Source organism: Lampetra planeri, chromosome 37, assembly GCF_965212315.1.
Source record: "Lampetra planeri chromosome 37, kcLamPlan1.2.h2, whole genome shotgun sequence".
NCBI classification, from domain to species: Eukaryota; Metazoa; Chordata; class Hyperoartia; order Petromyzontiformes; family Petromyzontidae; genus Lampetra; species Lampetra planeri.
In genome coordinates this window covers 7,885,028-7,906,145 of record NC_136143.1, presented here as the reverse complement: position 1 = coordinate 7,906,145, position 21,118 = coordinate 7,885,028, and the positions used below count along the sequence as shown (strand labels likewise).

At 46.8% G+C, this 21,118-nt stretch overlaps 1 protein-coding gene across 2 annotated transcripts in view; it reads right to left on the bottom strand.

The window, feature by feature from the left end:
• LOC144731016 (S-adenosyl-L-methionine-dependent tRNA 4-demethylwyosine synthase TYW1-like) overlaps window positions 1-21,118 on the bottom strand; it is a 132,042-nt gene that overhangs the window by 97,920 nt on the left and 13,004 nt on the right. For both annotated transcript variants that reach the window (XM_078611976.1, XM_078611977.1), the window contains exons 4-9: window positions 19,790-19,891; window positions 16,569-16,763; window positions 14,297-14,539; window positions 13,053-13,166; window positions 3,324-3,462; window positions 197-249 (exon numbers count right to left, since the gene is read on the bottom strand). In XM_078611976.1, coding sequence (XP_078468102.1) covers window positions 197-249; window positions 3,324-3,462; window positions 13,053-13,166; window positions 14,297-14,539; window positions 16,569-16,763; window positions 19,790-19,891 — 846 coding nt within the window. The remainder of the gene's footprint in view (window positions 1-196; window positions 250-3,323; window positions 3,463-13,052; window positions 13,167-14,296; window positions 14,540-16,568; window positions 16,764-19,789; window positions 19,892-21,118) is intronic.

Below are 21,118 nucleotides of genomic sequence, written 5' to 3'. Positions count from 1 at the left end.
GGACTTATTTTCCCACCTCCGATTTAGCACGGTTGGCTACGTACGGTGTGAAAGAAGTTCAACATAAGTACATATTTTGAGTAAAGAGACACGTGCGTGAAAAGTGCTATGAAACAGCAGCAAGCACAATGCGGCAAAGGTCAAACGACTCCCGGTTTGATTGGTAGTTTCGCAAAACCAGCAACAGCGATCGTACCTTGGTCCAGCGACAGAGCTTGACACCCGAATGTGTCCCGATGAGGCGGTATCCTGCAAACACCGAGCAAGGGTTTCATCGACCGCTCCTCCACACGTCAGCGCCATTCGGGTGTGCGTGTATGTTGAGTTTCTCGAGCGCCATACGGAGCCAACCGTGCTAATCGTGGGTGCGGGGGAAGGAAAACAAAACTGAACACAAAAAGCGGTTTGAAAGAAATTCGTTTCAATCTGGATTTTTTTTTAAATGGCGTAGGTCAAGTGGCTTCCTAATATCGGAAGGAAGAGGCGTTCCAGACGGCAGGGTGGCGCAGCGGTAAAACTTGTACCTCACAGCAAAGAGGGCCTGGGTTTCAGAATCTGAATATTTGTACTGGAGGAATCCGATGAGCTACAAAGTAATTTTTCACAGATGTTCATACTCGGGTGCCGTTCTGTGTGGAATTCGCATGCTCTACCCCTGTTCTGTATGCGTTTCCTCCACACAGTTCAAAACACAAACAATGTAACTTGGATTAGCCAAGCGTGCCAATGCTAATTGGGATTACACGTAGCGGCAACATCACCACTCACTGCGAACACGTGGCAGGATCCTCTTGAAAAAGAGCCTCGGAGCTCAACGAGACTTCCCTGGGTCAACAAGCACAGCAATGATAATAATGATGATGATGGAAAAGCCATAAAGTGGACACGTGGGAACATGCTCTTGATGACAGCCTTCAGGCTGGTGCACTTCTTGATTACAATATAATTGTTGTTGTAGTCTATCTACAATACTGCACACATTATTGCATTGAAAAATGTTGATATTCCTACTGATGCTCCTGCTGTTGTGGAGTGACTCGTGCAGCCAGCTATGGCTGCAGGGTTTGGTGGTACATGTTGTTTAAGTCGTTTATTGTGAAAATTCGGTCACAGTTCCTATGATCACTGTTACATTGCTTTTTTGGCTTTATTTTGGTGATTTCGAAAAGTTTTTTGGTTTGGCCATGTTTTGTTTGTTGTAGTACGGAGTTAGATTGATGGCTTTAATCTAAGTTGTCTTGTGGTTGTTGTTGTTTGACTTGCATCCCACTGGGATTTTTGCACACAGCGTTGGTGTACGGTGCTTTTTCTGGAAGACTTTGCAGTTTTTTCCTGGATTTTTCTGTTTGTCCAGTCACTTTAATATGTTTTCTTGTTCATGTTTTTGTGTTTTGTTGCAGTTGCACCCGATTCAAGAGCCGAATGGCTCACAGGGCTACACCTAATAAACTGAAAACTGAAATTATTCACGAGGGTCCTGCTTGTAATTTGGGTTATCACTGTTCTTGAGAGGAAACAATTTCTAAAAACATTCCAGACTTTTGCAACCATGTTAATTGAATAAAACCTCGATTTATTCGCTCGCGGGACATGCATCGAACGGGCGTTTGCGCGAGAATGAATTATTTTCAGTTCCCACACGTTGTGTGGAATGAGTTCAAGTGATCCCTGCAGCTACTACAAGTGCTATGATACGGCACAGTGTTGAAAAAAAATTCATTCTTGAACCAAAATAAGCTAATCATGACAATTGATCTAATCTGGATGTAGGCGTATCGTTACAGCAGAACTACAAACCCCACTGCTTGATAATATTAACTTGTTTCTGCTTGTGTTGCTATAAGGGGCCGTCCATAAATGACGTCACGCGATTTTGGACGATTTTTGACCCCCCCCTTCGTCACACGGCGTCACAAAAAGTCAGACCCCCCTCAAATATGACGTCACAAAGCTCTGCCCCCCCCCCCCAAAAAAAATAAAACATGCTTCAAATTGCTTTAAACTATTGGCATTGTAGTGCGTATTTAACGTGCCGCTGCACTCTGATGTTGTAGGAGAAAACATTTATTAAAAAGTATATTTAATTAAGTAGAACGTGTTGTCTATATTTATTTAAAGTTGAGCATTTTGATGTGACGTCACATTTCTCAACCCCCCCCCCCCCCAGGTGCGTGACGTCATTTATCGACGTCCCCTTAGCAATGACTGACATTTCTTGCCAAGTGAGTAAAAGAGTTGTTTTTTTCCAAAGTATTATACAGTCTGAAGCAGGAGCTGCGGCAGGGACATGCAAATGATATGCTGCAAATGCAGACACGGAGGGGCACGACAAAAACGCTGAACGCGCGCAACAATGCTGACTGCCGCATACAAAGCGAAGAATACATTTCGTGTTTTATCAGCCACCCTCCCATTCATTCGCCAAACTGCCGTAGCGCCGCCAAAAAAACATTCATTGTCTGCGTTTCAAATCAAATTGCATTCTCCCCAAATCCAAACTGGCACCATTATACGGGCAAAATGAAATGCCCGTCTGCCTGCCGCCGCGCCGATTCTGCCGTCTTGAGCGCTCCCCAACTACTCCACCGAGCGACTAAACGGGACGCGTCGCGCACGGTGATGAGTCCTGGGACGAGTGCCCACCGCCCCCCCTCTCACCGAAGTAAACCGCGCGGGGGCATTAGCAACGCAAATGGCGCCGTCAGAGATGACGCCCAGCCGCCGACGCAGCTCGACGCAAATCCTTCGTTTCAGACAAATAATGGCGGGGTGCTGGCGTGCTCCGGTGGCAGCGCCTTCCCCTCCGATCCGCGTGCACGGCGACGGTGATTGCGTCGAGCGTCGTGAGCGTTCGACGAAGGGAGTCTCTCTCCTGGCAGTCCCCCCCCCCATGAAGCGAGAGCCCCCTTCACACCCTCGCGCTTTGCGGGAGCTGGCAAATCATCCACGTACCGTATGCTTGGTTCTTCTTTCGCAGAGTACGCAGCCAACCGTGCACATTGGAGGTGCGGGGGAAGGACAACAAACTAAACAGCAGTTCTAGAGATTTTTGACTTAACAGTTCGGGAGAGTTTTCAATCTAGATTTAACAGTGCATAGTTCAAGTGGCTTCCTAATACTGGAAGGAAGAGCGTTCCAGACGACCGCAGAACGTGTCCCACGTGCGTTTGCCCAGCTGGTGTGATGCCGCTGCTGATGACGCTGGTGTGGATGATGATACTATTGCTGCTGATGCTGCTGCTGATGATGCTTCAACTGATGACGATGATGATCAGTATGTATTTGATGCGAGTGAGTGAGCGAGTGGCCGCACGTGACCTCACCTTGCTTGGTGAGGGCTTCCCGCAGTGCGGGGGTGATCATCTCTCGCGGCTCCTCCGTGGAAGTCGCCCTTCCCTTGCCCGCGGCCGCCCTCCTCCTCCTCGTGCTCGCGACGACCCCGACGCTGCCCGCTCCACCTGCCTGCAGCAGCCGCAGGTCAAGCGATGAGGTCAAAGGGGAGCAGCGATCGGAGCGGATATATAAATATTCGCACTGGTGGCCCAAAGACAATGAAATGTTCAACAAAGTCTCCGAGAACCAGAGGTCGCAAACGGGTTTTGATTCCTTACCCGAACCCGTACCCGGCCGTACCCGTACCCTACCCGTACCCGGCCGGGTACGGGTAGCCGGGTATCGGGTAGGGTACGGGTATCGGGTACCCGGTTGCGACCTCTGCCGAGAACCCATCTTCAAGAGAGTCCTGTTTGGGATTGCGGGCGACATTCCCTTCGTTGAGCTATCATTTGTGAGCAGGTTGCTTCAGAAAAATATTCTAATAGCCCAGTGGCCTTTACCAGGTAATTCTAGATTTGAAGCTTTCGTGACTGCAAGGATTCATATTCTTAGGTTTTTTCGGTAAAGTCACGTAGGTAAAACATTAAAATTAATAAAAGTTAAATAAAAATAAAAAAAAAATCACGACGTTTCGGAGGCAACACAAGCTTCGGTCTTCAGGTGGAACCGTCACAGCACTTGATACAGCTATCGTGCTGTGACGGTTCCACCTGAAGACAGAAGCTTGTGTTGCCTCCAAAACGTCGTGATTTTTATTTTATTTTTATTTTACTTTTATTAATTTTTATTTTTTACCTACATGACTTGACCGAAAAAACCTAAGAATATTTACCAGGAACACCTGGCAAATAAAAAAAATACTGCACGTTTATAATTGTTTGTGTGATTTGCTTACCTTTCCTATACTATGCACTCATATCGTGTTATTGTAGTGTTTGTTGTTGTAACTTTCTGATCCGCCTCTGCTGGAACTGGACATCTGTGCAAAAGTGCATCGGATTCCTCCAGTATAAATAAATGTTCTCATTCTGATTAAGGGGACGTAACAGAGGGAGACCGTACACCAAACCGCATATATTTAGTTTTTAACTCAATCGGTTGAGACGTTTCGCTTATTTACTTCGAAGCCAAGAAAACAAACTATTCATAGCGGCTTTAAGGTGACCTAACTTGACATCGTCCTCATCACGTGGCTCTTCTGATAGGTCTTAAAATATCACAAATTACTCTCAGCACAAAGGAAGGATACAAAAAAAACATGAATGTCTCTGCCTCTGATTAAATTACACAGGTCTGTGATTTTAAAAAAAAGAAAGTCCAAATTGCCGAGAGAATGGATTTAAATTTTTATTACGAACCCCTCGATGGACCGCACAACTCAATGCGCCGTTTCAAAAGGCTCCCTTTAATGCGGCTTAACCCGTTTCCTCCTCGACAGGGGAAACGTACCATCTGCACATCTAATCTGCCGCCTATCAGCAAAGGTGGTGGTGGGGGGGGGGTTGTATAAGCAAGAGGGAGTGATCAGATTTTGTCTAACGACAAGCGGGATTGTCTATCGGCACGATGGATTTTTTTTTTATTATCAGCAACAAGGATTTTTTTGTTATCGCCATGTTGGATAGTCTATCAGCAATCTCTTTAAAGCGGCCTTCCCTCTTGAGTTTGGTCGGTTGCCCTGGTTCTGTTTCCTGCTTTTCATGCATTACGCATTGGGATCAGCAGCAGGCCATGCTTTCCCACCTGATGACGGACGCTTGTGTTGCGCCCGAAACGTCGTGATTTTACCGAAAGTACCAAAGAGCATGGAATGCGCACACGATACTTTTTAATTATTATTATTGTCTATCAGCAAGAGAGATTGTCTATCAGCAAAATAGATTGTCTATCAGTAAGGGAGATTGTCTATCAGCAAGGGAGATTGTCTATCAGCAAAAGAGATTGTCTATCAACAAGGGAGATCGTCTATCAGCAGTGCTTGACATGCAACATGGTGGTGGTTGAACACAGTGGTGTATGGATGAAACAACACGGTCTGGAGGGTTCAATGAGTGAAGTTCACGGGAACAGTAACCGTGGCAGTAGCGAGCGTTATTTTACCCCCAGTCAGCGAGTGTATGCATTAAATCGGTGAGTGCTGACTTTATTCCGTGAAACGCTGAACCCGACCGTCAAAAGACACACCACAATAAAAGTAATATGATAAAAATGGGAAAAGAAACGAGAAGAAAGTGAAATTACATTTCGGGACATTAAACGAAGTTAATGAAGATGAAAGAATTAAAGAAGCGCCAGAGCTCACCAGGTGGTCATAGCCCCGATTCAGCCGTAAAGCGTCTAACGGCGCGTGACGACTCAATGAGAGAGGAGATGGCCATCGGGGGAAGAGTGATGAACGGGAAGGGGGAGTGCGATGGGCTAAGGTGAGATTCAGGAAGACACAACTCAAGAAGACGCATCTTCGCAGTGTGTGTTTGGCCTGCCCGACTTTGAGTTTGGAAATTTCGTTCATGGGCCAGCCCATCGGCCGTGATGTCTTGCGATTAATGCGCACTTTTCATATCCACAACTTTAATTCGAGGGCCCTGTTACAACACAGAATTTGTCACATGTAGCTCATTCATCCATCCTTCTCGTTCGCTGTGACCAACACAACGGCAACGCGATGTTGCTGGAGCACCGCGATGGCATGCGTTGACTGTCATTTTTAGAATATTTGTCCTCATTCGTGTAGATTAAAACCCCCACCTCGGACAGCCTAGGACACAGCCTGGCACGGATCTCCGACCGCGTCGTCCATCAAGCGGAGGAGCTATACCGAGCATGAAACGTTACACGGGGGGAGGGGAGTGGGGGGAGAGGAGGTGTGGGGTGTGGGAGGGGGGTTCAGAGGAGAAAGAGGAAAATTAAAGAATCATTTCTAGAAAGGGCCCTATTTTATGACACATTTGAATTCCCGTGTCCCGAGAATTTCCGCGTGTGGACAGAAACCAGACCGCCCAGAGAAAACGCAATCATACGGGGGGTGAAGATAACAATCACACGCTGCCCGAAAATAAATTGTGAAAAAACGCACTCGTCCTTAAGCTCCTCAGAAAACATTTTGTCAGCTGTGCACCTGACAACGGGTTATTCCGGCACTGTAATTTTGTTCATAGGTTGTCATCTCTCCGAGGAGACGCACCCTGCACATGCCCATTTATTTCTATGAACAGCGGTCGTGACACGTCTCGGATTTCTCCCTCCTGTTCACAATGGCCCACGCTTCTTGTCATTTCACGTGCGAGTCCTCGCTCACTCAGGATTTGTGTTTTCGGTCCTCGTAAACTTTTCTCATCGTCGGCCACCACATTTCCAATCGTCGTGTTATTAGGGCTATGAATATAAATGCATGAAAAAGCCCCCTCTCCTGTTAAGACGCACTGTAATTTTCTCTTCGTGAGAAATTTTGGCTCTTTTTCCAAAGTACTCCATCCTGCTTTCCTCCTCTATTTCATCAGCATGATCAGGAGTCATCTCTCACAGCTGTGTCCCAATACCGGCAAAAAGTGATTTGTTATATGAAGCAAATATAAAAATAATAATATACGGGATTTCTTTGTAAGGCCTCTGCCAATATTTTATTTTTCTGTAAGGCCACTGCAATGTAGAAATTCTACAGAGGCCACTCCCATCTCAGAGATGCTTATTCGAGGCCACGTGGAGTGGCAAATGTTAGCTGACAGGAGATCACAAGACGCATCTTCGTGTAATGTGTTATGGTGCGGTGGCTACAAATTGCACCCGGCTGCACCTTGCACAATGTCACTTCCCTGCGGCTCAGCTACACGATGCTGCAATCGCCGCAGCAAGCGGCCATAATTCACGCGCTGTCCAAGTTGGTAACGCACAACGCGTTTCCAAAAACACGTCAGAGAAATAGCTCAGCTTATTCCAATAAAGACAGTGGGTTTTTTTTGTTCAAACAAGACGACCGGCTTTACAGTTTTAAAAAATGCAATCGTTTCTCCTTAACAGCCAGCCCATCGGCCGTGATGTCTTGCGATTGATGCGCACTTTTCAAATCCACAACTTTAATTCGAGGACCCTGTTACAATACAGAATTTGTCACATGTAGCTCATTCATCCTTCCTTCTCATTCACTGTGACCTAAACACATTTATTTAGAAATATATGTACATATATGAGGGGCATGTTTCCGATTTTACTCTGGTTTTTATGAAAGATGTGTTTTTCTGGACTCACGATAACATTTTTGGCCGATTAGATTTTTTCATAAAACGTTTAAGTCGACGAATAAGCACAAAAAAACAAAACTAGCCAACAGTAACCCCATCAAATCGGCAAGCTTCACACTTTTGAGACCGACCAGACGATGCTCGCTGCAACGACGTTCCGGCTCCCGCGCCAATCTCGATTCAACGTCCAGCGAGCGTTACCGAATCGCCAGTGTTTTTGCCCCGCGTTGGAATGACGCGGGGCAAGTAAATTAGCTCGTCCTCTGTCAGCTGCGACAAACTGGAGCTTCGCCGCAGCCAGGAAGGGATGTAAATGGGGTAACGATCTCCACTGACGAGTGTAAATTGTAATGGTTCGACTGTTTAAATTGAAAAATCAATGGTCGCACCCACGGCACTGAAATAGACTGTTAATGAACAAGAACATTACTGAATTTGTAAGTGAAATGAAACAAGCAAAGACGAACTCAGTCAAAAGTTTCTCGCTTTGTTTCTTGCATAAGCGCGGAGAGACGCACTGAGAAAGCTTAATTATTTCGTTATTTCAAATGCACAACAGCACCGGTATAAAAAGTGACTTCCTGTTAAGATGAGCACTGAGGCGGTCATCACTTCTGGTGTATAGTCCTGGACCAGTGGTGAAAATTCCATATTCCTATGGCAGGGGTAAGTTTGTAAATAAGAAAAACAGTGTTGGCTTCCCAACTTATTTTTTATCAACCCCGGAGGGATGATGGGCTGAGTCAACCCCCAACCAGGAGTTGAACTCGCAACCCTCCGATTGCGAGCCGCTCACTCAAACGCCGAGCTGCCTGATCGTCAATGCGATGTAACTCAACTGTTAGAAATCATACTGTGACTGAAACTGGCCTGACATGACAGCTGAAGACAGATTAAAAAAAAGAGAAGAAACTGCTTTGGCAGTGGCGTTACATGCACTTGGCAGAAGGATCACGACCCAAACTCTCCCGCACCTCCGATTAGTGTGATTGGCTACGTAAGGTGCGAAAAAGTTCAACGTACATACATCACCTGACTACAGCAAATAAAATAACCTATAAAGGGACTACATGGGCCTTGGTGCTCAAGTACAGATTATAATTAAAACCGCAAACATCATTAGCCCTGCCTTATAAAAAAAATGTATGTTTATGGTAGTGCTCATGATGCACGTGGAAAGTTAAATTTTTTTAATGAACTTGGAATATTTTGATGTTGCCGCATTAATGTTTTGTGTGAATGATGAGAGTCGCGAGAATTTTAGTTTAATATCATCTACACCCTTCAGTGTGGCCGGCATTCATTCCGTTTCGTCCTGATTATATGAAAGACAACCACTTAAGAGATTTCGACAAAGCAGAGCGAGTGGATTCTATCCGATGTAAACTCAGCTGAGAGCGTCCCCACGACCCCAGCCCCAAAATTCATCTTAAAAACTAGGCAAACGGCCACGCGTTGATTCTCATGCACACGGCGGTCACTGCCAATCACACTTTACTCGCGAAGGGCAAAATTGTCAGTTTCCCTAAATTCAATCTCGTGAGTCGCTCGTTCAGCTCGCGCGCTGCAGGGTAACAGCACTTAATTAAATAGAATTGCTGTTTTTGGAGCCGCTTTAAAAGCGTGGGGTTTATTGCCCCAAATTTACACTAATTTTTCTCATTGGCATCATGTAATGAGATGAAAAATCCATTTGGAAACTTCACTGAGCAGTGTGCCCAGTGTAGAGAAAGATTTGTTTTTTTTACAGGATTTCTCTTTAAAATATCTTCAAGTAGCCTTTTTTTTTCCTTCACAAAGTATGGGTCGCACAGAACTTGCTACGTGCGGACATTCAATCCGACAATTTAAATTCTCGCCGCTGGAATGCAGCCAAGTTAAGTGAAAAACAATCATTCGTGACCGGGCCGAGACCAACACTGGCACTTGCGAATCCAGTTGAATCATCGGTGGCTACCCGGATTCCAACCCAGGCTCTGAGAGGTGCTCGCTCAGAGCTCTGACCTCTGAGCCGCAGGCCGGTTCATGTCCGGGACCGACTTTTAGGGCCAGGCGCCAGTCTCAGGTGTCCGGCAAGGGCTGCTGTGAAGCTGCCGGTGAATGGCGGCGGTGACGAATGTGCGAGCGTGGTGATACCGGGGGAGGCACACGGCCTCGCCAGCCAGGCATGTTTCACGAATTCTAGATTTGAAGCTTTCGTGACTGCAAGGATTCATATTCTTAGGTTTTTTCCGGTAAAGTCACGTAGGTAAAAAATATAAATTAAAAAAAGTTAAATAAAATTAAAATAAAATAAAAATCACGACGTTTCGGAGGCAACACAAGCTTCCGTCTTCAGGTGGAACCGTCACAGCACGCTTGCTGTATCAAGTAAATGAGAAATTCCAAGAGATACTACCCCGTATATATACTGGTTGAGGGGGGGGGGGGGTGAGCCAGGACAGGCCCCCTTTTTAAATCCTTTATATTAAGTTCACTTGCTTGCTTACGACCGTGCAAATCTTTCGGTCGTTTTTTAACCCAATTCCCGTGATCCAATCGAGCTGACATTTTCCACACAGACTCGTTGTGCGTGAAAATTAATGTTCGTGAACATTTTTTCCCAAAATTTTACACTTTTTAGGACAAAATATTATATTTAATTACCAATTGCTTAATGGTGCAATGCAATCATCTGACCCATAGGTGGCAGCCATCTCAAGCCAGAGGACGAGAGGACTCTAGCCACCACGCTTATAAAGGATTTATAGTGAAAAACTTTGTTTTTACGGGTTATACTTGTTATTATTATGGTAAGGTTGGTGCGGCGTTTCACAAAGCCCGCTGGACACTTGACAGCCTGTGCGTTTCTCTCTCTCTCTTTTTCTTGGTTCTTTCGGTAAAGTCACGTAGAAGGGAAATAATAAAATGATATAAATATAAAACAATAAAAATTATCACGACGTTTCGACTGCAACACAAACAATCATCATCAGGTGTGAAATCCAGTCAAAACGTCGTGAGAATTTCACACCTGATGATGATTGCTTGTGTTGCAGTCGAAACGTCGTGATAATTTGTATTGTTTTATATTTTTATTATTTTATTATTTCCCTTCTACGTGACTTCACCGAAAGAACCAATAATATGAATCCCTGCAGTCACGAAAGCTTTAAATCAAAATTTCTCTCTCTTTTGTTTCTGTCATGCAAATGTTATATCTATCCCAACATTTAAGCGACGGATCGCGGCCAGCTGATTCTTTTTCTTAACGCTGCGAACTCCACAATGTCAGCGGCATTGTTAATTAAGCGCTGATAAATTAACGGGCAAATTTAACGTCCGAATGATAAGTGAGGGATTTTATAGATGTGCGAGGATGTTATGCTTACCCTTCGGTTCTTTCGGTAAAGTCACGTAGGTATAACAGAAAATAAATCACGACGTTAAGCAAAGGTTGAGATAGAATTAACTGGCTCGCAACAAAACCTGTTCGCATGCTTGTGCTTACATTTCTCCTGCGAGCGAAATCTACGGGAGGTCGTGTGTCTTCCCGCCGGCTCAATAACCAGCATGGCACTGAATGTTTCAGGTGAATTTGCAGCACCTGGAGGTGCATATTAATTCCTTAAACGCCCAACAAATCGACACTTCCGTGTTAATTAATGCAAGATTACAGTTGCAGGATGTCATGAAGACGCACGGCATTGATCGTCGTCACCTTTTAATAATGACGTGGAGCCAAGACAAAGGGGGAGTTTGCACGCCTGTAAATTTAAAATTTAACTCATTCTAAATTGAAAACTAATTTCTCGGAACTGCTGTTTGCGTTTAGGTTGTTGTCCTTCACTCCTGCACCTCCGATTAGCGCGGTTGGCAACGTACTGTGCGAAAAACCCTCAACATACATATCGGGACAAAAACAATAGACCACTTGCCTGAGGGGATACGTGTGCAAACGTACAGTCAGGAAGTGTGTTCGGGGCCTCTGATTGGTGCAGGGAGACCAGAGAAATAAAACTGATTTGAAGAGAAATTAACAGATAAAAGGGCGGGAAAACGAAGGTGGACTGTCGGGGTCATGGTTGACAACCGTTAGGGAAGGAGGATGAGGATTGGCTGAGGGAAATGGGGGTGAGCGAACCTTCGAGAGAGGGGGCTCGAGGAATATAAAAGGGGGAGGGGGGGGGGCACGAGGTCAAGAGACAGCTTGGAGAGAAGAAGAAATTCGAGCATCAAGAACCGAAGCCTGGGCCTAGAAATGGTGATGCGTCCAAAATAAAGGCACGTAGTAAAGCAATAAAGTGCGTCGGAGTCACTACGCATACATACTGAAAGCAAAGCAGTATGCGTTCAGAATATTTGGCTGATATAAATTTAATAATAAACGTTTTTTGGTTAGATCGCGTTATTTATAAATGTGTCGTAACCCTCCACCACCCGACACGGCCAATCAGCAAAAAAGTGTCCCTTTGACAAAAGACAAATAGTTCACTACTTTAGCCCACCGGTGTGTTGAAGCGTGAAACCACAACATTTACAAACAAAAAAAATGTGTAAATGTTGCGGTTTCACCCTTCAACACACCGGTGTGCTAAAGTAGTGAACTATTTGTCTTTTGTCAACGTGACACTGTTGTTGATTGGCCATGTCGGGTGCTGGAGGGTTACGACACATTTATAAATAACGCGATCTAACCCAAAAACGTTGATTATGAATAATATTGGTCATGAAAGCCTACGTGTTAAACTGCTATACATTTCCACATGATAAGCCACTTCGTTGAGCTATCATTTGTGACCAGGTGGCTTCTGAAAAAGAGCTACATAACTCAATGGGCCTGACCTGGTAAAATACGTATTTTTATACAGATATAGTTTTGGATACTTTAACGTGGGGCAGCACGCTGCCTCACAGCTCTCACGACGGCGTGCAACAGGGCGGCCGGTGCAGCAGGTGGCAACATTCCCCGCCGCTTGCTTGGCGGCTCGTCACACAGACCCATGGAAGCCATGCACGAGTTCGGAAAGATGGTCAGTGCATACAAGCCAGTCTCTTCTTCTCTGCTGTTTGTCTGTAATGTTTTAAAAGGAACTTTATATCAGGAAGATTAATTTATAAATGTGGTCCGGTTTTGAAGAGGTGGCCGGGTGGGGCTCGGCGGTCAGAGACACTGGAGCCAGGACAGCTGAGATCCTGGGTTCAAATCCTGGCAGTCGCCTGGGATTAAACCGGCTGCTCAAGTGCAGCGAGTTGATGGTCTCAACCCGTTCACCAGAAGAGACCCGGATAAGCACCCTGTTTCATGACGAGTACGAGATCGCAAGAGGGATAACATTGCGAATTAAATCACTGGAAAAAAATTGGAACGGTTCAAAGAGAAAAAATTCACATTATCGGGGCAGTGAGTCCCAGTGTAAGTACAAAAAAAACGATTGGAAGAGAGAAGTTTGTCTGCAGGCAGCAGCTGACCAAGACGCACGATAAAGCCGGCCTCACCTGGGACCTCCTGGCCTCCGTCACAACTCTCCCGAGGTCTTCCACGTCGACGAGGTCAGCAGCGTCCCCGGTCCCCCCTTCCTCCTCGCTCGTTGTCTCAAACTCCTCGGAGGCCTGGAAAGGCCGCGGCGAGGTGCTCACAAAACCACATTCCCTCGACATTCGTCTCCCCCTAGCCCCGGCGACATTGCCACTCTCGTACAATTTACGACTTTCATCGCTGATCTTATCCCAGCTGCGTGCTCGAGTGCACACCGCGTGGCAAAGAAACCTCCACTTGGTGCGCCTCGCTTCACGCGAGGGAACGGCCCCAGAAGACCCCAATGTTTTGACGTGTAGGAGTGACGCTGGCAGGCAGTGGCCTGCTTCTACGTATGATTCCCGCTGAGTCTTTGGCATCCACTTTAAAGCAAAGCACTTTGGAAAATCCTCATGGGTGGCAGCGGCAGGTCAACTCTCATGCAAAGCTACTCCTGTGGCAAGACAAAGAGAGAGTAAGAGATTCTTTGATGCATCGATTAAAAGTTGGTTACTGCACTGACGACACGTACCACCTTCTGTCACATCCTACATGTCGCTGCGCACCAACACTCGGTGACAGAGAGGATGTCCCTGAGTGTTGGTAGACACCATCTGTGTCGCTGAACCAAACCTCGCCGCCCACTACCGCATCCTGCCTTGGAAGCGGTCTCATTTGGAATGGTTCTATCTTCCTCCAGCTACCAAACAGAAGAACTCCTCATTGCCAAAATGTCCACTCTCGGCAAAAAACTGCACCTCCTAAACTGACATGACACTGGAAAAGTGTGTGAAACATCGTGATTGTCATTGATCCTGATCTCTTGTCCTCTTCCCACAAACTCAACTCTGCAGGACTTCATACCACCATCTGCACCACCCCTCCCAGATTCCCCGTTTTCCTGAATGGACTCGCCCTGCCTACCTATGCCAACTCTGACCCAGGAAAGTGCCACCGAGGATCAAGACTCATTTCGGAGGGTCCTGCCAACTTTGGCCATTCCCATGAATGAGGTAAGCGGGGAAAAACCCACACTACCATCTGCCGGCGGCCCCGCAACCCCACACCCATAACGCATGGCAAGCCCTGATGGTCACCAAGTCCTAACCGGGTTCAACCCCGCTTAAGCCTACACCCGCCACACCGCGGGCGGCGTGGCGGGTGTAGGCAAGCCAGCGGGCTGAGCGGCACGAATAGTCCAACCAGAAAAGAAAAAACGTCCCACCTCGTCGCGACAGGATCCATCGCTGTCCGAGCGCCGACGCTGCTGACCGCCGACCCCAGCCCCCGCGGCGGTGCCCGGCTCGGCCAAGGCCCGCAGGCGGCATACGAGGTGGCCCTTCCACGCCTCAAAGTCGGCGTCGGCGCTGCCGTGCCGGCTGCGCACCACGTTGAAGTCGCCGTCGCCACGGGGAAGCACGCGCCGAGCCCCCAGCTGCCACAGCCACTTGTCCACGTTCTTGCCGACCTGCGAGGGCCGTGCGCCGGATTCGGTGAGCGACGCCGCGAAGGGAAACCCACGGGGGGGGCGATCGCTCGGTAGCCTCGCGATACCAGAGACGCAAGAGCTCCGGCGTGGTAGGCTTCTCGCGATCCACCATCAGGACAGGGACTCAACCATCTGACGAGTACTGAAACAGTGCCAATAAGGAAACCACTGATGAACGAAAGTGAGCGGATCTGTGTTGAGCGGCCGCTATCAGACACAGCAAACGCGCCGACAACATATCTCAATAAATGATGACTATATGGACGTCGATATCAATAAATGTATCATAAATAACCTTTTTTTCGAGACATCTAACAAGTGGCACTCTCCCAAAGCGATTTGGTAAACTGTCATTATTCCGGGTCACAATTCATGAATCAATTCTTTGTTGTCTGATTTGTATAATTATTGTTTTGCGTTGTCTCCGATGTCCAGTCTTGTCCGTTTCAGTCACCTGCACGTAACATTGCAAATAATTTGCATGAAGCGGAAAATAATCATGATCCTCACACGCACAATTACACGCATGCAGTTGCTGAATGGATACGCCGCTACATGCCCAGGGGTCAGTCCCGCAAGCGGGACCATCTCGCGGAGCCTCAAGGCTTTGTGTCAGGGGGCATGCTGCTGCTTTGCGACATTTGCAACCGGAGCTCAGAAATCCTCCTACGACGGCCTTTCAGTCATACGGTTAATGTGTTACGTTGAGAATAAGCGTTCAAGTTATTATTTGAAAGATTCCATCGGCTACATGGCGAAATCATAAATTCCTATTTCGGCAGCAAGAGAGGCTGGCAATGATTAAAAATGTTGGGGCGGGTGGGTTGTGGTGGGCAAAGAAGTTGCGGAGAAATATAGAATAGAAAAAAACATTGCGAGAAGTGAAATCCTCTAGTGCACAATCATGCAAATGTGCCCACTTTATGTGATTGGGAAGTAGATTAACGAAAGGAAAGCCCTACTCGGCACATGGGTAAACAGACTTCAATATGAATTAAAAACTCCAACACATTAATTAACAAAACTGTGGCCCTAAAAGGGAAAAAAAAAACATCTACGGGGCAACGATTCAGGCAGTGGCCCCTTCTTTGTGGCGCATAAAAATATGCTGTGAATAAAGTAGCGTTACTAATGGATGTGATACGTTTTTGCTAATCAAGCTTGCGCAGCAACTGCCAAACACAGCATCGCCAAATAATTTGCTGGACATCAATTGGCTGATTAGCTTTGATTAAACTCAATCCGTTGGCTCTTGCAGTTTCACTGAACCAGATATGTGCTGCAGAGACAGAGTGCATTAATTTGCCGGTCCATACAGAGGCAGCAGGCAACGTCGTCTTTGTTCCAAATGCCCGCATCAGCCCGCAGTAAACGACCGCGTTTTGATCTCGCCGCACAGCATGTACTTTTACAAGCGGCCGATAACATTTAATAATCCCCAAAACATATTTAAAGAGCACAGGGCCATGTTTACACAGGGGGTCTCAGCCACACAAACCACCTGGGCTGCATTAGTAAAACAGCCCGAGTCTAAGCAGCACCTCCTTGCAGACAGCTTGTGTTGCAGCGTGGTAAATGACATAATTAGAAAAAAATGACAGAACGCCCGATAAGATTTCCGTGTAAATTGAAAATAAACCTCTTGGCCGTGCGGGAGACAAGCGGAGCATAAAGAAGCGGGGGGCCAGTACTTTTTGTCCGGTTCTCTGGCATTCGTGTTTTGCGTCAACGGCGACAGGAAACGGGCGAATTACTTTTCGGAGATGGGAGCCAGCTCTCTTGCGTGCAGTATGCATTTTTTCAAGGCACCTCCAGTGTACAATGTACAAACGAACCTGACGCATGAGCCAAGCGGAAGTGCATCGATGGGGCAGTCAGGAGATCTCACCTTGAAAATGTTATCAGCGGTTGTGAACAGGAAGAGCACACGATCGGTCATGAGCGGTGCTGTGTTGGAGGAGTTGGTAGGGGGGGGGGGGAGCAGCGGTGGCGGTGCTGCAGTTTTCACCGTGTTGTAGTGCTCCTCGTAGACGGAGTCTCCGAGGCCGAACACGGCGTAGCGGACTCCCCGCAGGTGCGTCTTGCCGTACCGGAAGTCGCTCGCCGCCTCCTCGAGCCACTTGCAGAACCAGGCGGCGGGTTCGGGGGGCGCCCCCCCGCTGTACGTCGACACCACGAACACGCACACGGCAACACCAGCGGCCTGCACGCACGGGCGGGGGGCGCGCACCACCGCTCAACCATCTCCCCTTATCTCCGCCAATCACACTTACACATTCGCAGTCGCGCCGAATGGCATCTAAATCGGTTCGGTAGCGTGGCCTTGTCCGCGCCGTCGAATCGTCGGAGGTGCGGGAGAGGGCGGATTACAACGCAGTCAAATGTTACGTACATTTGAAACAAATTTTCGAAGCTGAATAGAATGGGCTATCACACGATCTGTCTATAACTGTAATGCATTCCGCTTTACCTTGCACCAACACTGTTTTACCTCATTACAGACATTTAAAGTGGGAGCTGAGCTCTTAGCGGGGGGGTGGGGGGGGAGGTTCAAATGAAATCGCTATTTTACTTTTTAAAATAGTGCTTTGCAGAAAGTATTTTCGTCAGGGTTGGGATTGAACCCACGACCTCCTGCATACCAGGCGAGGGAGATGACATCTCGCCACCGAGAGATGAACTAGGCCCAAGCCAAATTAGCAAGCTAGGTTGTCGTCTGTCACACAGTGCTCGTATTGACGTGCTGTTAAAGACGCACAGCAAACGTCACGGAAGTGGACACTGCAGTGCCAAGATGTTAACTACCTCGGCTGGTATACAGGAGGTTGTGGGTTCGATCCCGACCCTAATGCCTTTATATTTGGAGCTTGTATGTTCTCCCCGTGGTCGCATTGATTTTTATCCGGGACCGCCGGTTTTTACCTCCACATTTAGAATCACCGTGCGTTTAAAGTATTTGGCTGCTTTAAATTTTTACGTGATAAGCTACTTGGTTGCGCCATCATTTGTGATAGCCAAATCCCTTCTGGCAAAAATCTATATAGCTCAGTGGGCCTTACCTGTTTAAAAAAAAGTAGTAGTTTAAGAAGTAGTACGTAATGTTATCATCGATATGACTTGGGAAATGCAGACGTCGCCAAGTTGCGCCGCCTTATCCCAAGCGCTATTGTTTTTTTGCAAAGTTCAACATTCCAACAAACTTGACTCAAACACGAGTAAGATTATTCATTATTAAGTGATGACTAATCAGGCAATTAAAGCTGCATTATTAACGATGCAAAGAAGCACTTTATCTCAATGTGTTGTTAATTATTCATAAACACATTACGCATTATTAAACCCAATTAAAAGTCCAGGAAAAATGTCAAAAAAACATTAAAAACGTAATAAAGGAATAAAAAAAATTCATGTTCCATCCACCGGTCTATATTTTATAAGCGGAAAGTTTCGAGTGTGGCTTTGAGTGACATTTTCTCCTTATCGTCCACTCCCATCTCATCAAGTCGTTATTACTTCAAAGGCAGCCATGCACACTGGTAAGGGACGTTTCTCCAGCTAGTCCTTATCTATATGGATACATCAGTACATCATCCTGTAGGATACATTCGTTTGGCTCTTTTAAGACTTTCCTGAGATTCGAATGCCAGTGACACCCCTGTTATGCATTGTGATGTGACGAGCGTGTTTAGTCAGTGCAGTTCACGCTGGAAAATAACGTACCTCTTCAAGGTCACTCCTAACCCTTTCCCGTTCTGAGACGAATATGCAAGCAGTTGGCGTTCATTTTATTTGGAGAGGCATAGCGCCATTGTTTTTAAAGACGTAGCGTTCACCGCAGAGAACTGTAACGACACGACCACACACTCTATGATAGCTGGTGCCAAACTGTGCCACACGCCCTCCCGCATGGCCTTGTGGGAGCCTCGGTATGTCTTCCGACCTAAAGACCTGAAGACGTACCAATAAAGTTATTGTATTATTTACTTTTTCATCAGTACAGGTTAAATGTGGATAAAAGGATGACTTTAGTGCTTCCAGATCATGCCCAGGTGACTCAACCACAGATAAGTGAGAGTAAACGATGATAATTTAGTGCTACTTCTGGGTTACTATTTAAACTATTTTTATTTAACCAGATAAGGCCTGCTGAGCTATATAGCACTTTCTCAGAAGCTACATACCCACAAATAGCTCAAGGAAGTGGCTTACCGCGTGGAAATCTATAGCAGCCAAGAATAAATGATCGCGTGAAAGTGCTGCCACCCTATTGTGTGGACCAGAGAGTCGCGTGAAGGGATCTCAGAGATAAGTTTGCGATATACACTTCTGCGGGCCGTGGTCTAACGCAGAACGTTGCACTGCTCTGCAAGAGCTCCAGACAGACCATTCGTCTCATGATGGCAATCAGGACAACAAGTTAAAGCAATCAGGACAACACTTCGGGGGGGGGAGGAGGGTAATGCATTGAGTTTTTATGTTATTATTTTGCTGCTTATAGATGTCAAAATGATAAGCAACTTTGGTGCGCTTTCATTTGTGGCCAGTTCGCTGTTGAAAAACAAGTTAATACCTCAGTCGGCTTTGCCTGGTAGAATGGGGATGGTTTAGTTTTATTTTTCTGTGTTTGGGTGATTTTGTTTACGTTTCTTGAAATTTTGCAGTACAATAAAACCTTGGATTGCGAGCATAATTCGTTCCGGAAACGTATTTGTAATCCAAAGCACTCGTACATCAAAGCACTCGTAAATGAGTTGTGATCACGTGACGCTCGGCAGACAAAGCGTATACGTACTACTCATATTGCAAGACCTCGCTTGTTTATCAAATTAATGCTTAACATTTTTGCTCGTCTTGCAAAACACTCGCAGACCAAGTTACTCGCAATCCAAGGTTTTACTGTACTTTGTTTTTGTATTGTTTGTTGTCTTAACGTTCATAACCACCTGTGAAAAAGAGCTTCATAGCTCATCGGATTCCTCCAGTATGAATCAATATTCTTACTCTGAGTTATGAACTATATTAATTCTGACTCGGAGTTGCCGATAATATGGAGAGCGTATATATTAGGGTTGAGGTTGGGGGATCACAGCGCCGTTTTAGCCCCCCAGGCTAAACGGTGCGGACGTGGATGTAAGCATCCTTCCGCGTGCAGCATAACCACCCCTGGTGAGTTTGTTCGCCCTCCCGTAACACCTCTACAGATATATCAGGAGTGAGGTTGGGGGGCACCTCTTCCAGCAGGCTGTCCTCGGGGTCGAAGCTCCGCAGGTCGCTGACGGAACTCGTGAATCCCAGGCGACCGAGCTCTTCGGCCAACAGCCTGGCAAGCCTCTGAGTGCGCAGACAAGAGGGCACGGGGGGGGGGGCGGTGACAAAAGGGCTTGGCCACACCGCCTTAAACCACAAGGCCGTTAAGCCGCAAGTCATTATACCGCGCACTCATCAAACTGCACAGTTGCTAAACCACATCGCGATTGAACCACAGCGTCATTAAGGGGCACAGCTATTAAACAACAGCGATTAAACCACAGGCATTATAACCACACTCATTAAGTCAACCCACATAACAGTCTTTTCCTTACCACCATTATTCAATATCCGCTGCAAACTGTTTCAATACAATGTTTAAAGCTACCTTGCAATTGCCGTAATAATGGTGAAAAAAAGCGAACCTGTAACGGCGGCAGCAGGCAGAGACACAGACACATATTGGCAAACAACAGACACAGATGACTTCCCCGGCAAGCCTTGCCAGCCAGCCAGTCAACCGAGTGACTAGCCAGCCGACCGTCTAGACTAGCTGCCAGATGGGAGTGATGAGGTGCCTCCACGTGACAGGCAGCCAAATAAATGGCAGCAAGAAGCACGTGGCAGGCACCATCGGCACGCAGCACAATTACGCGCCACATCTCCACCACACAGTCATCGCTATCCATCAACACTTTATTATCCAATGCAATTTCGCCGAAGAAAAATAACTTTATTTCACAGACAAGTGACAAACCTTGGGATGGGTGGTGGTGGTGGTGGGGGGGAATGCGCGAATTGAACCGTGAAGGCTATTCACGGGAAATTCTATCACAAAATACGACTCCAGCAGGCATGTCAATAAACAACTGTAAACACGACCGCGTGGCGAGACGCGTCGCATGCATGCTGCACCTGCCAAGGGAGGCTTTAAAGAGATCTTGCAGCCCATCCGCTTTTGCGGGATTGTTAACCCTTCCGATTCCGTTCTGATGACGTACACTAACATCAACGGAACAGAAAAGGAAGAAAAGATCAAGTAACTTTATCGGTACCGAGGCTCCCAGAAGGCCACGAAGGAGGGCGTGAGGCACAGTTTGGCACCAGCTACAGCAGAGTGCGGTCGTGTCTTTACAGTTCTCTACGGTGAGTACGTCTTTAAAAACAGCGGCGTTGTGCCCTTCGAAAAAAAAATTACACTAACCGCTTACGCGTTCTGAGATTCAGTGGTAAACGGGACCCACGTTGCAACTTACAGATGTCTCGGAATGGGAAAGGGTTAATTGTAGAGACACAAAGCATCTGCGTTGC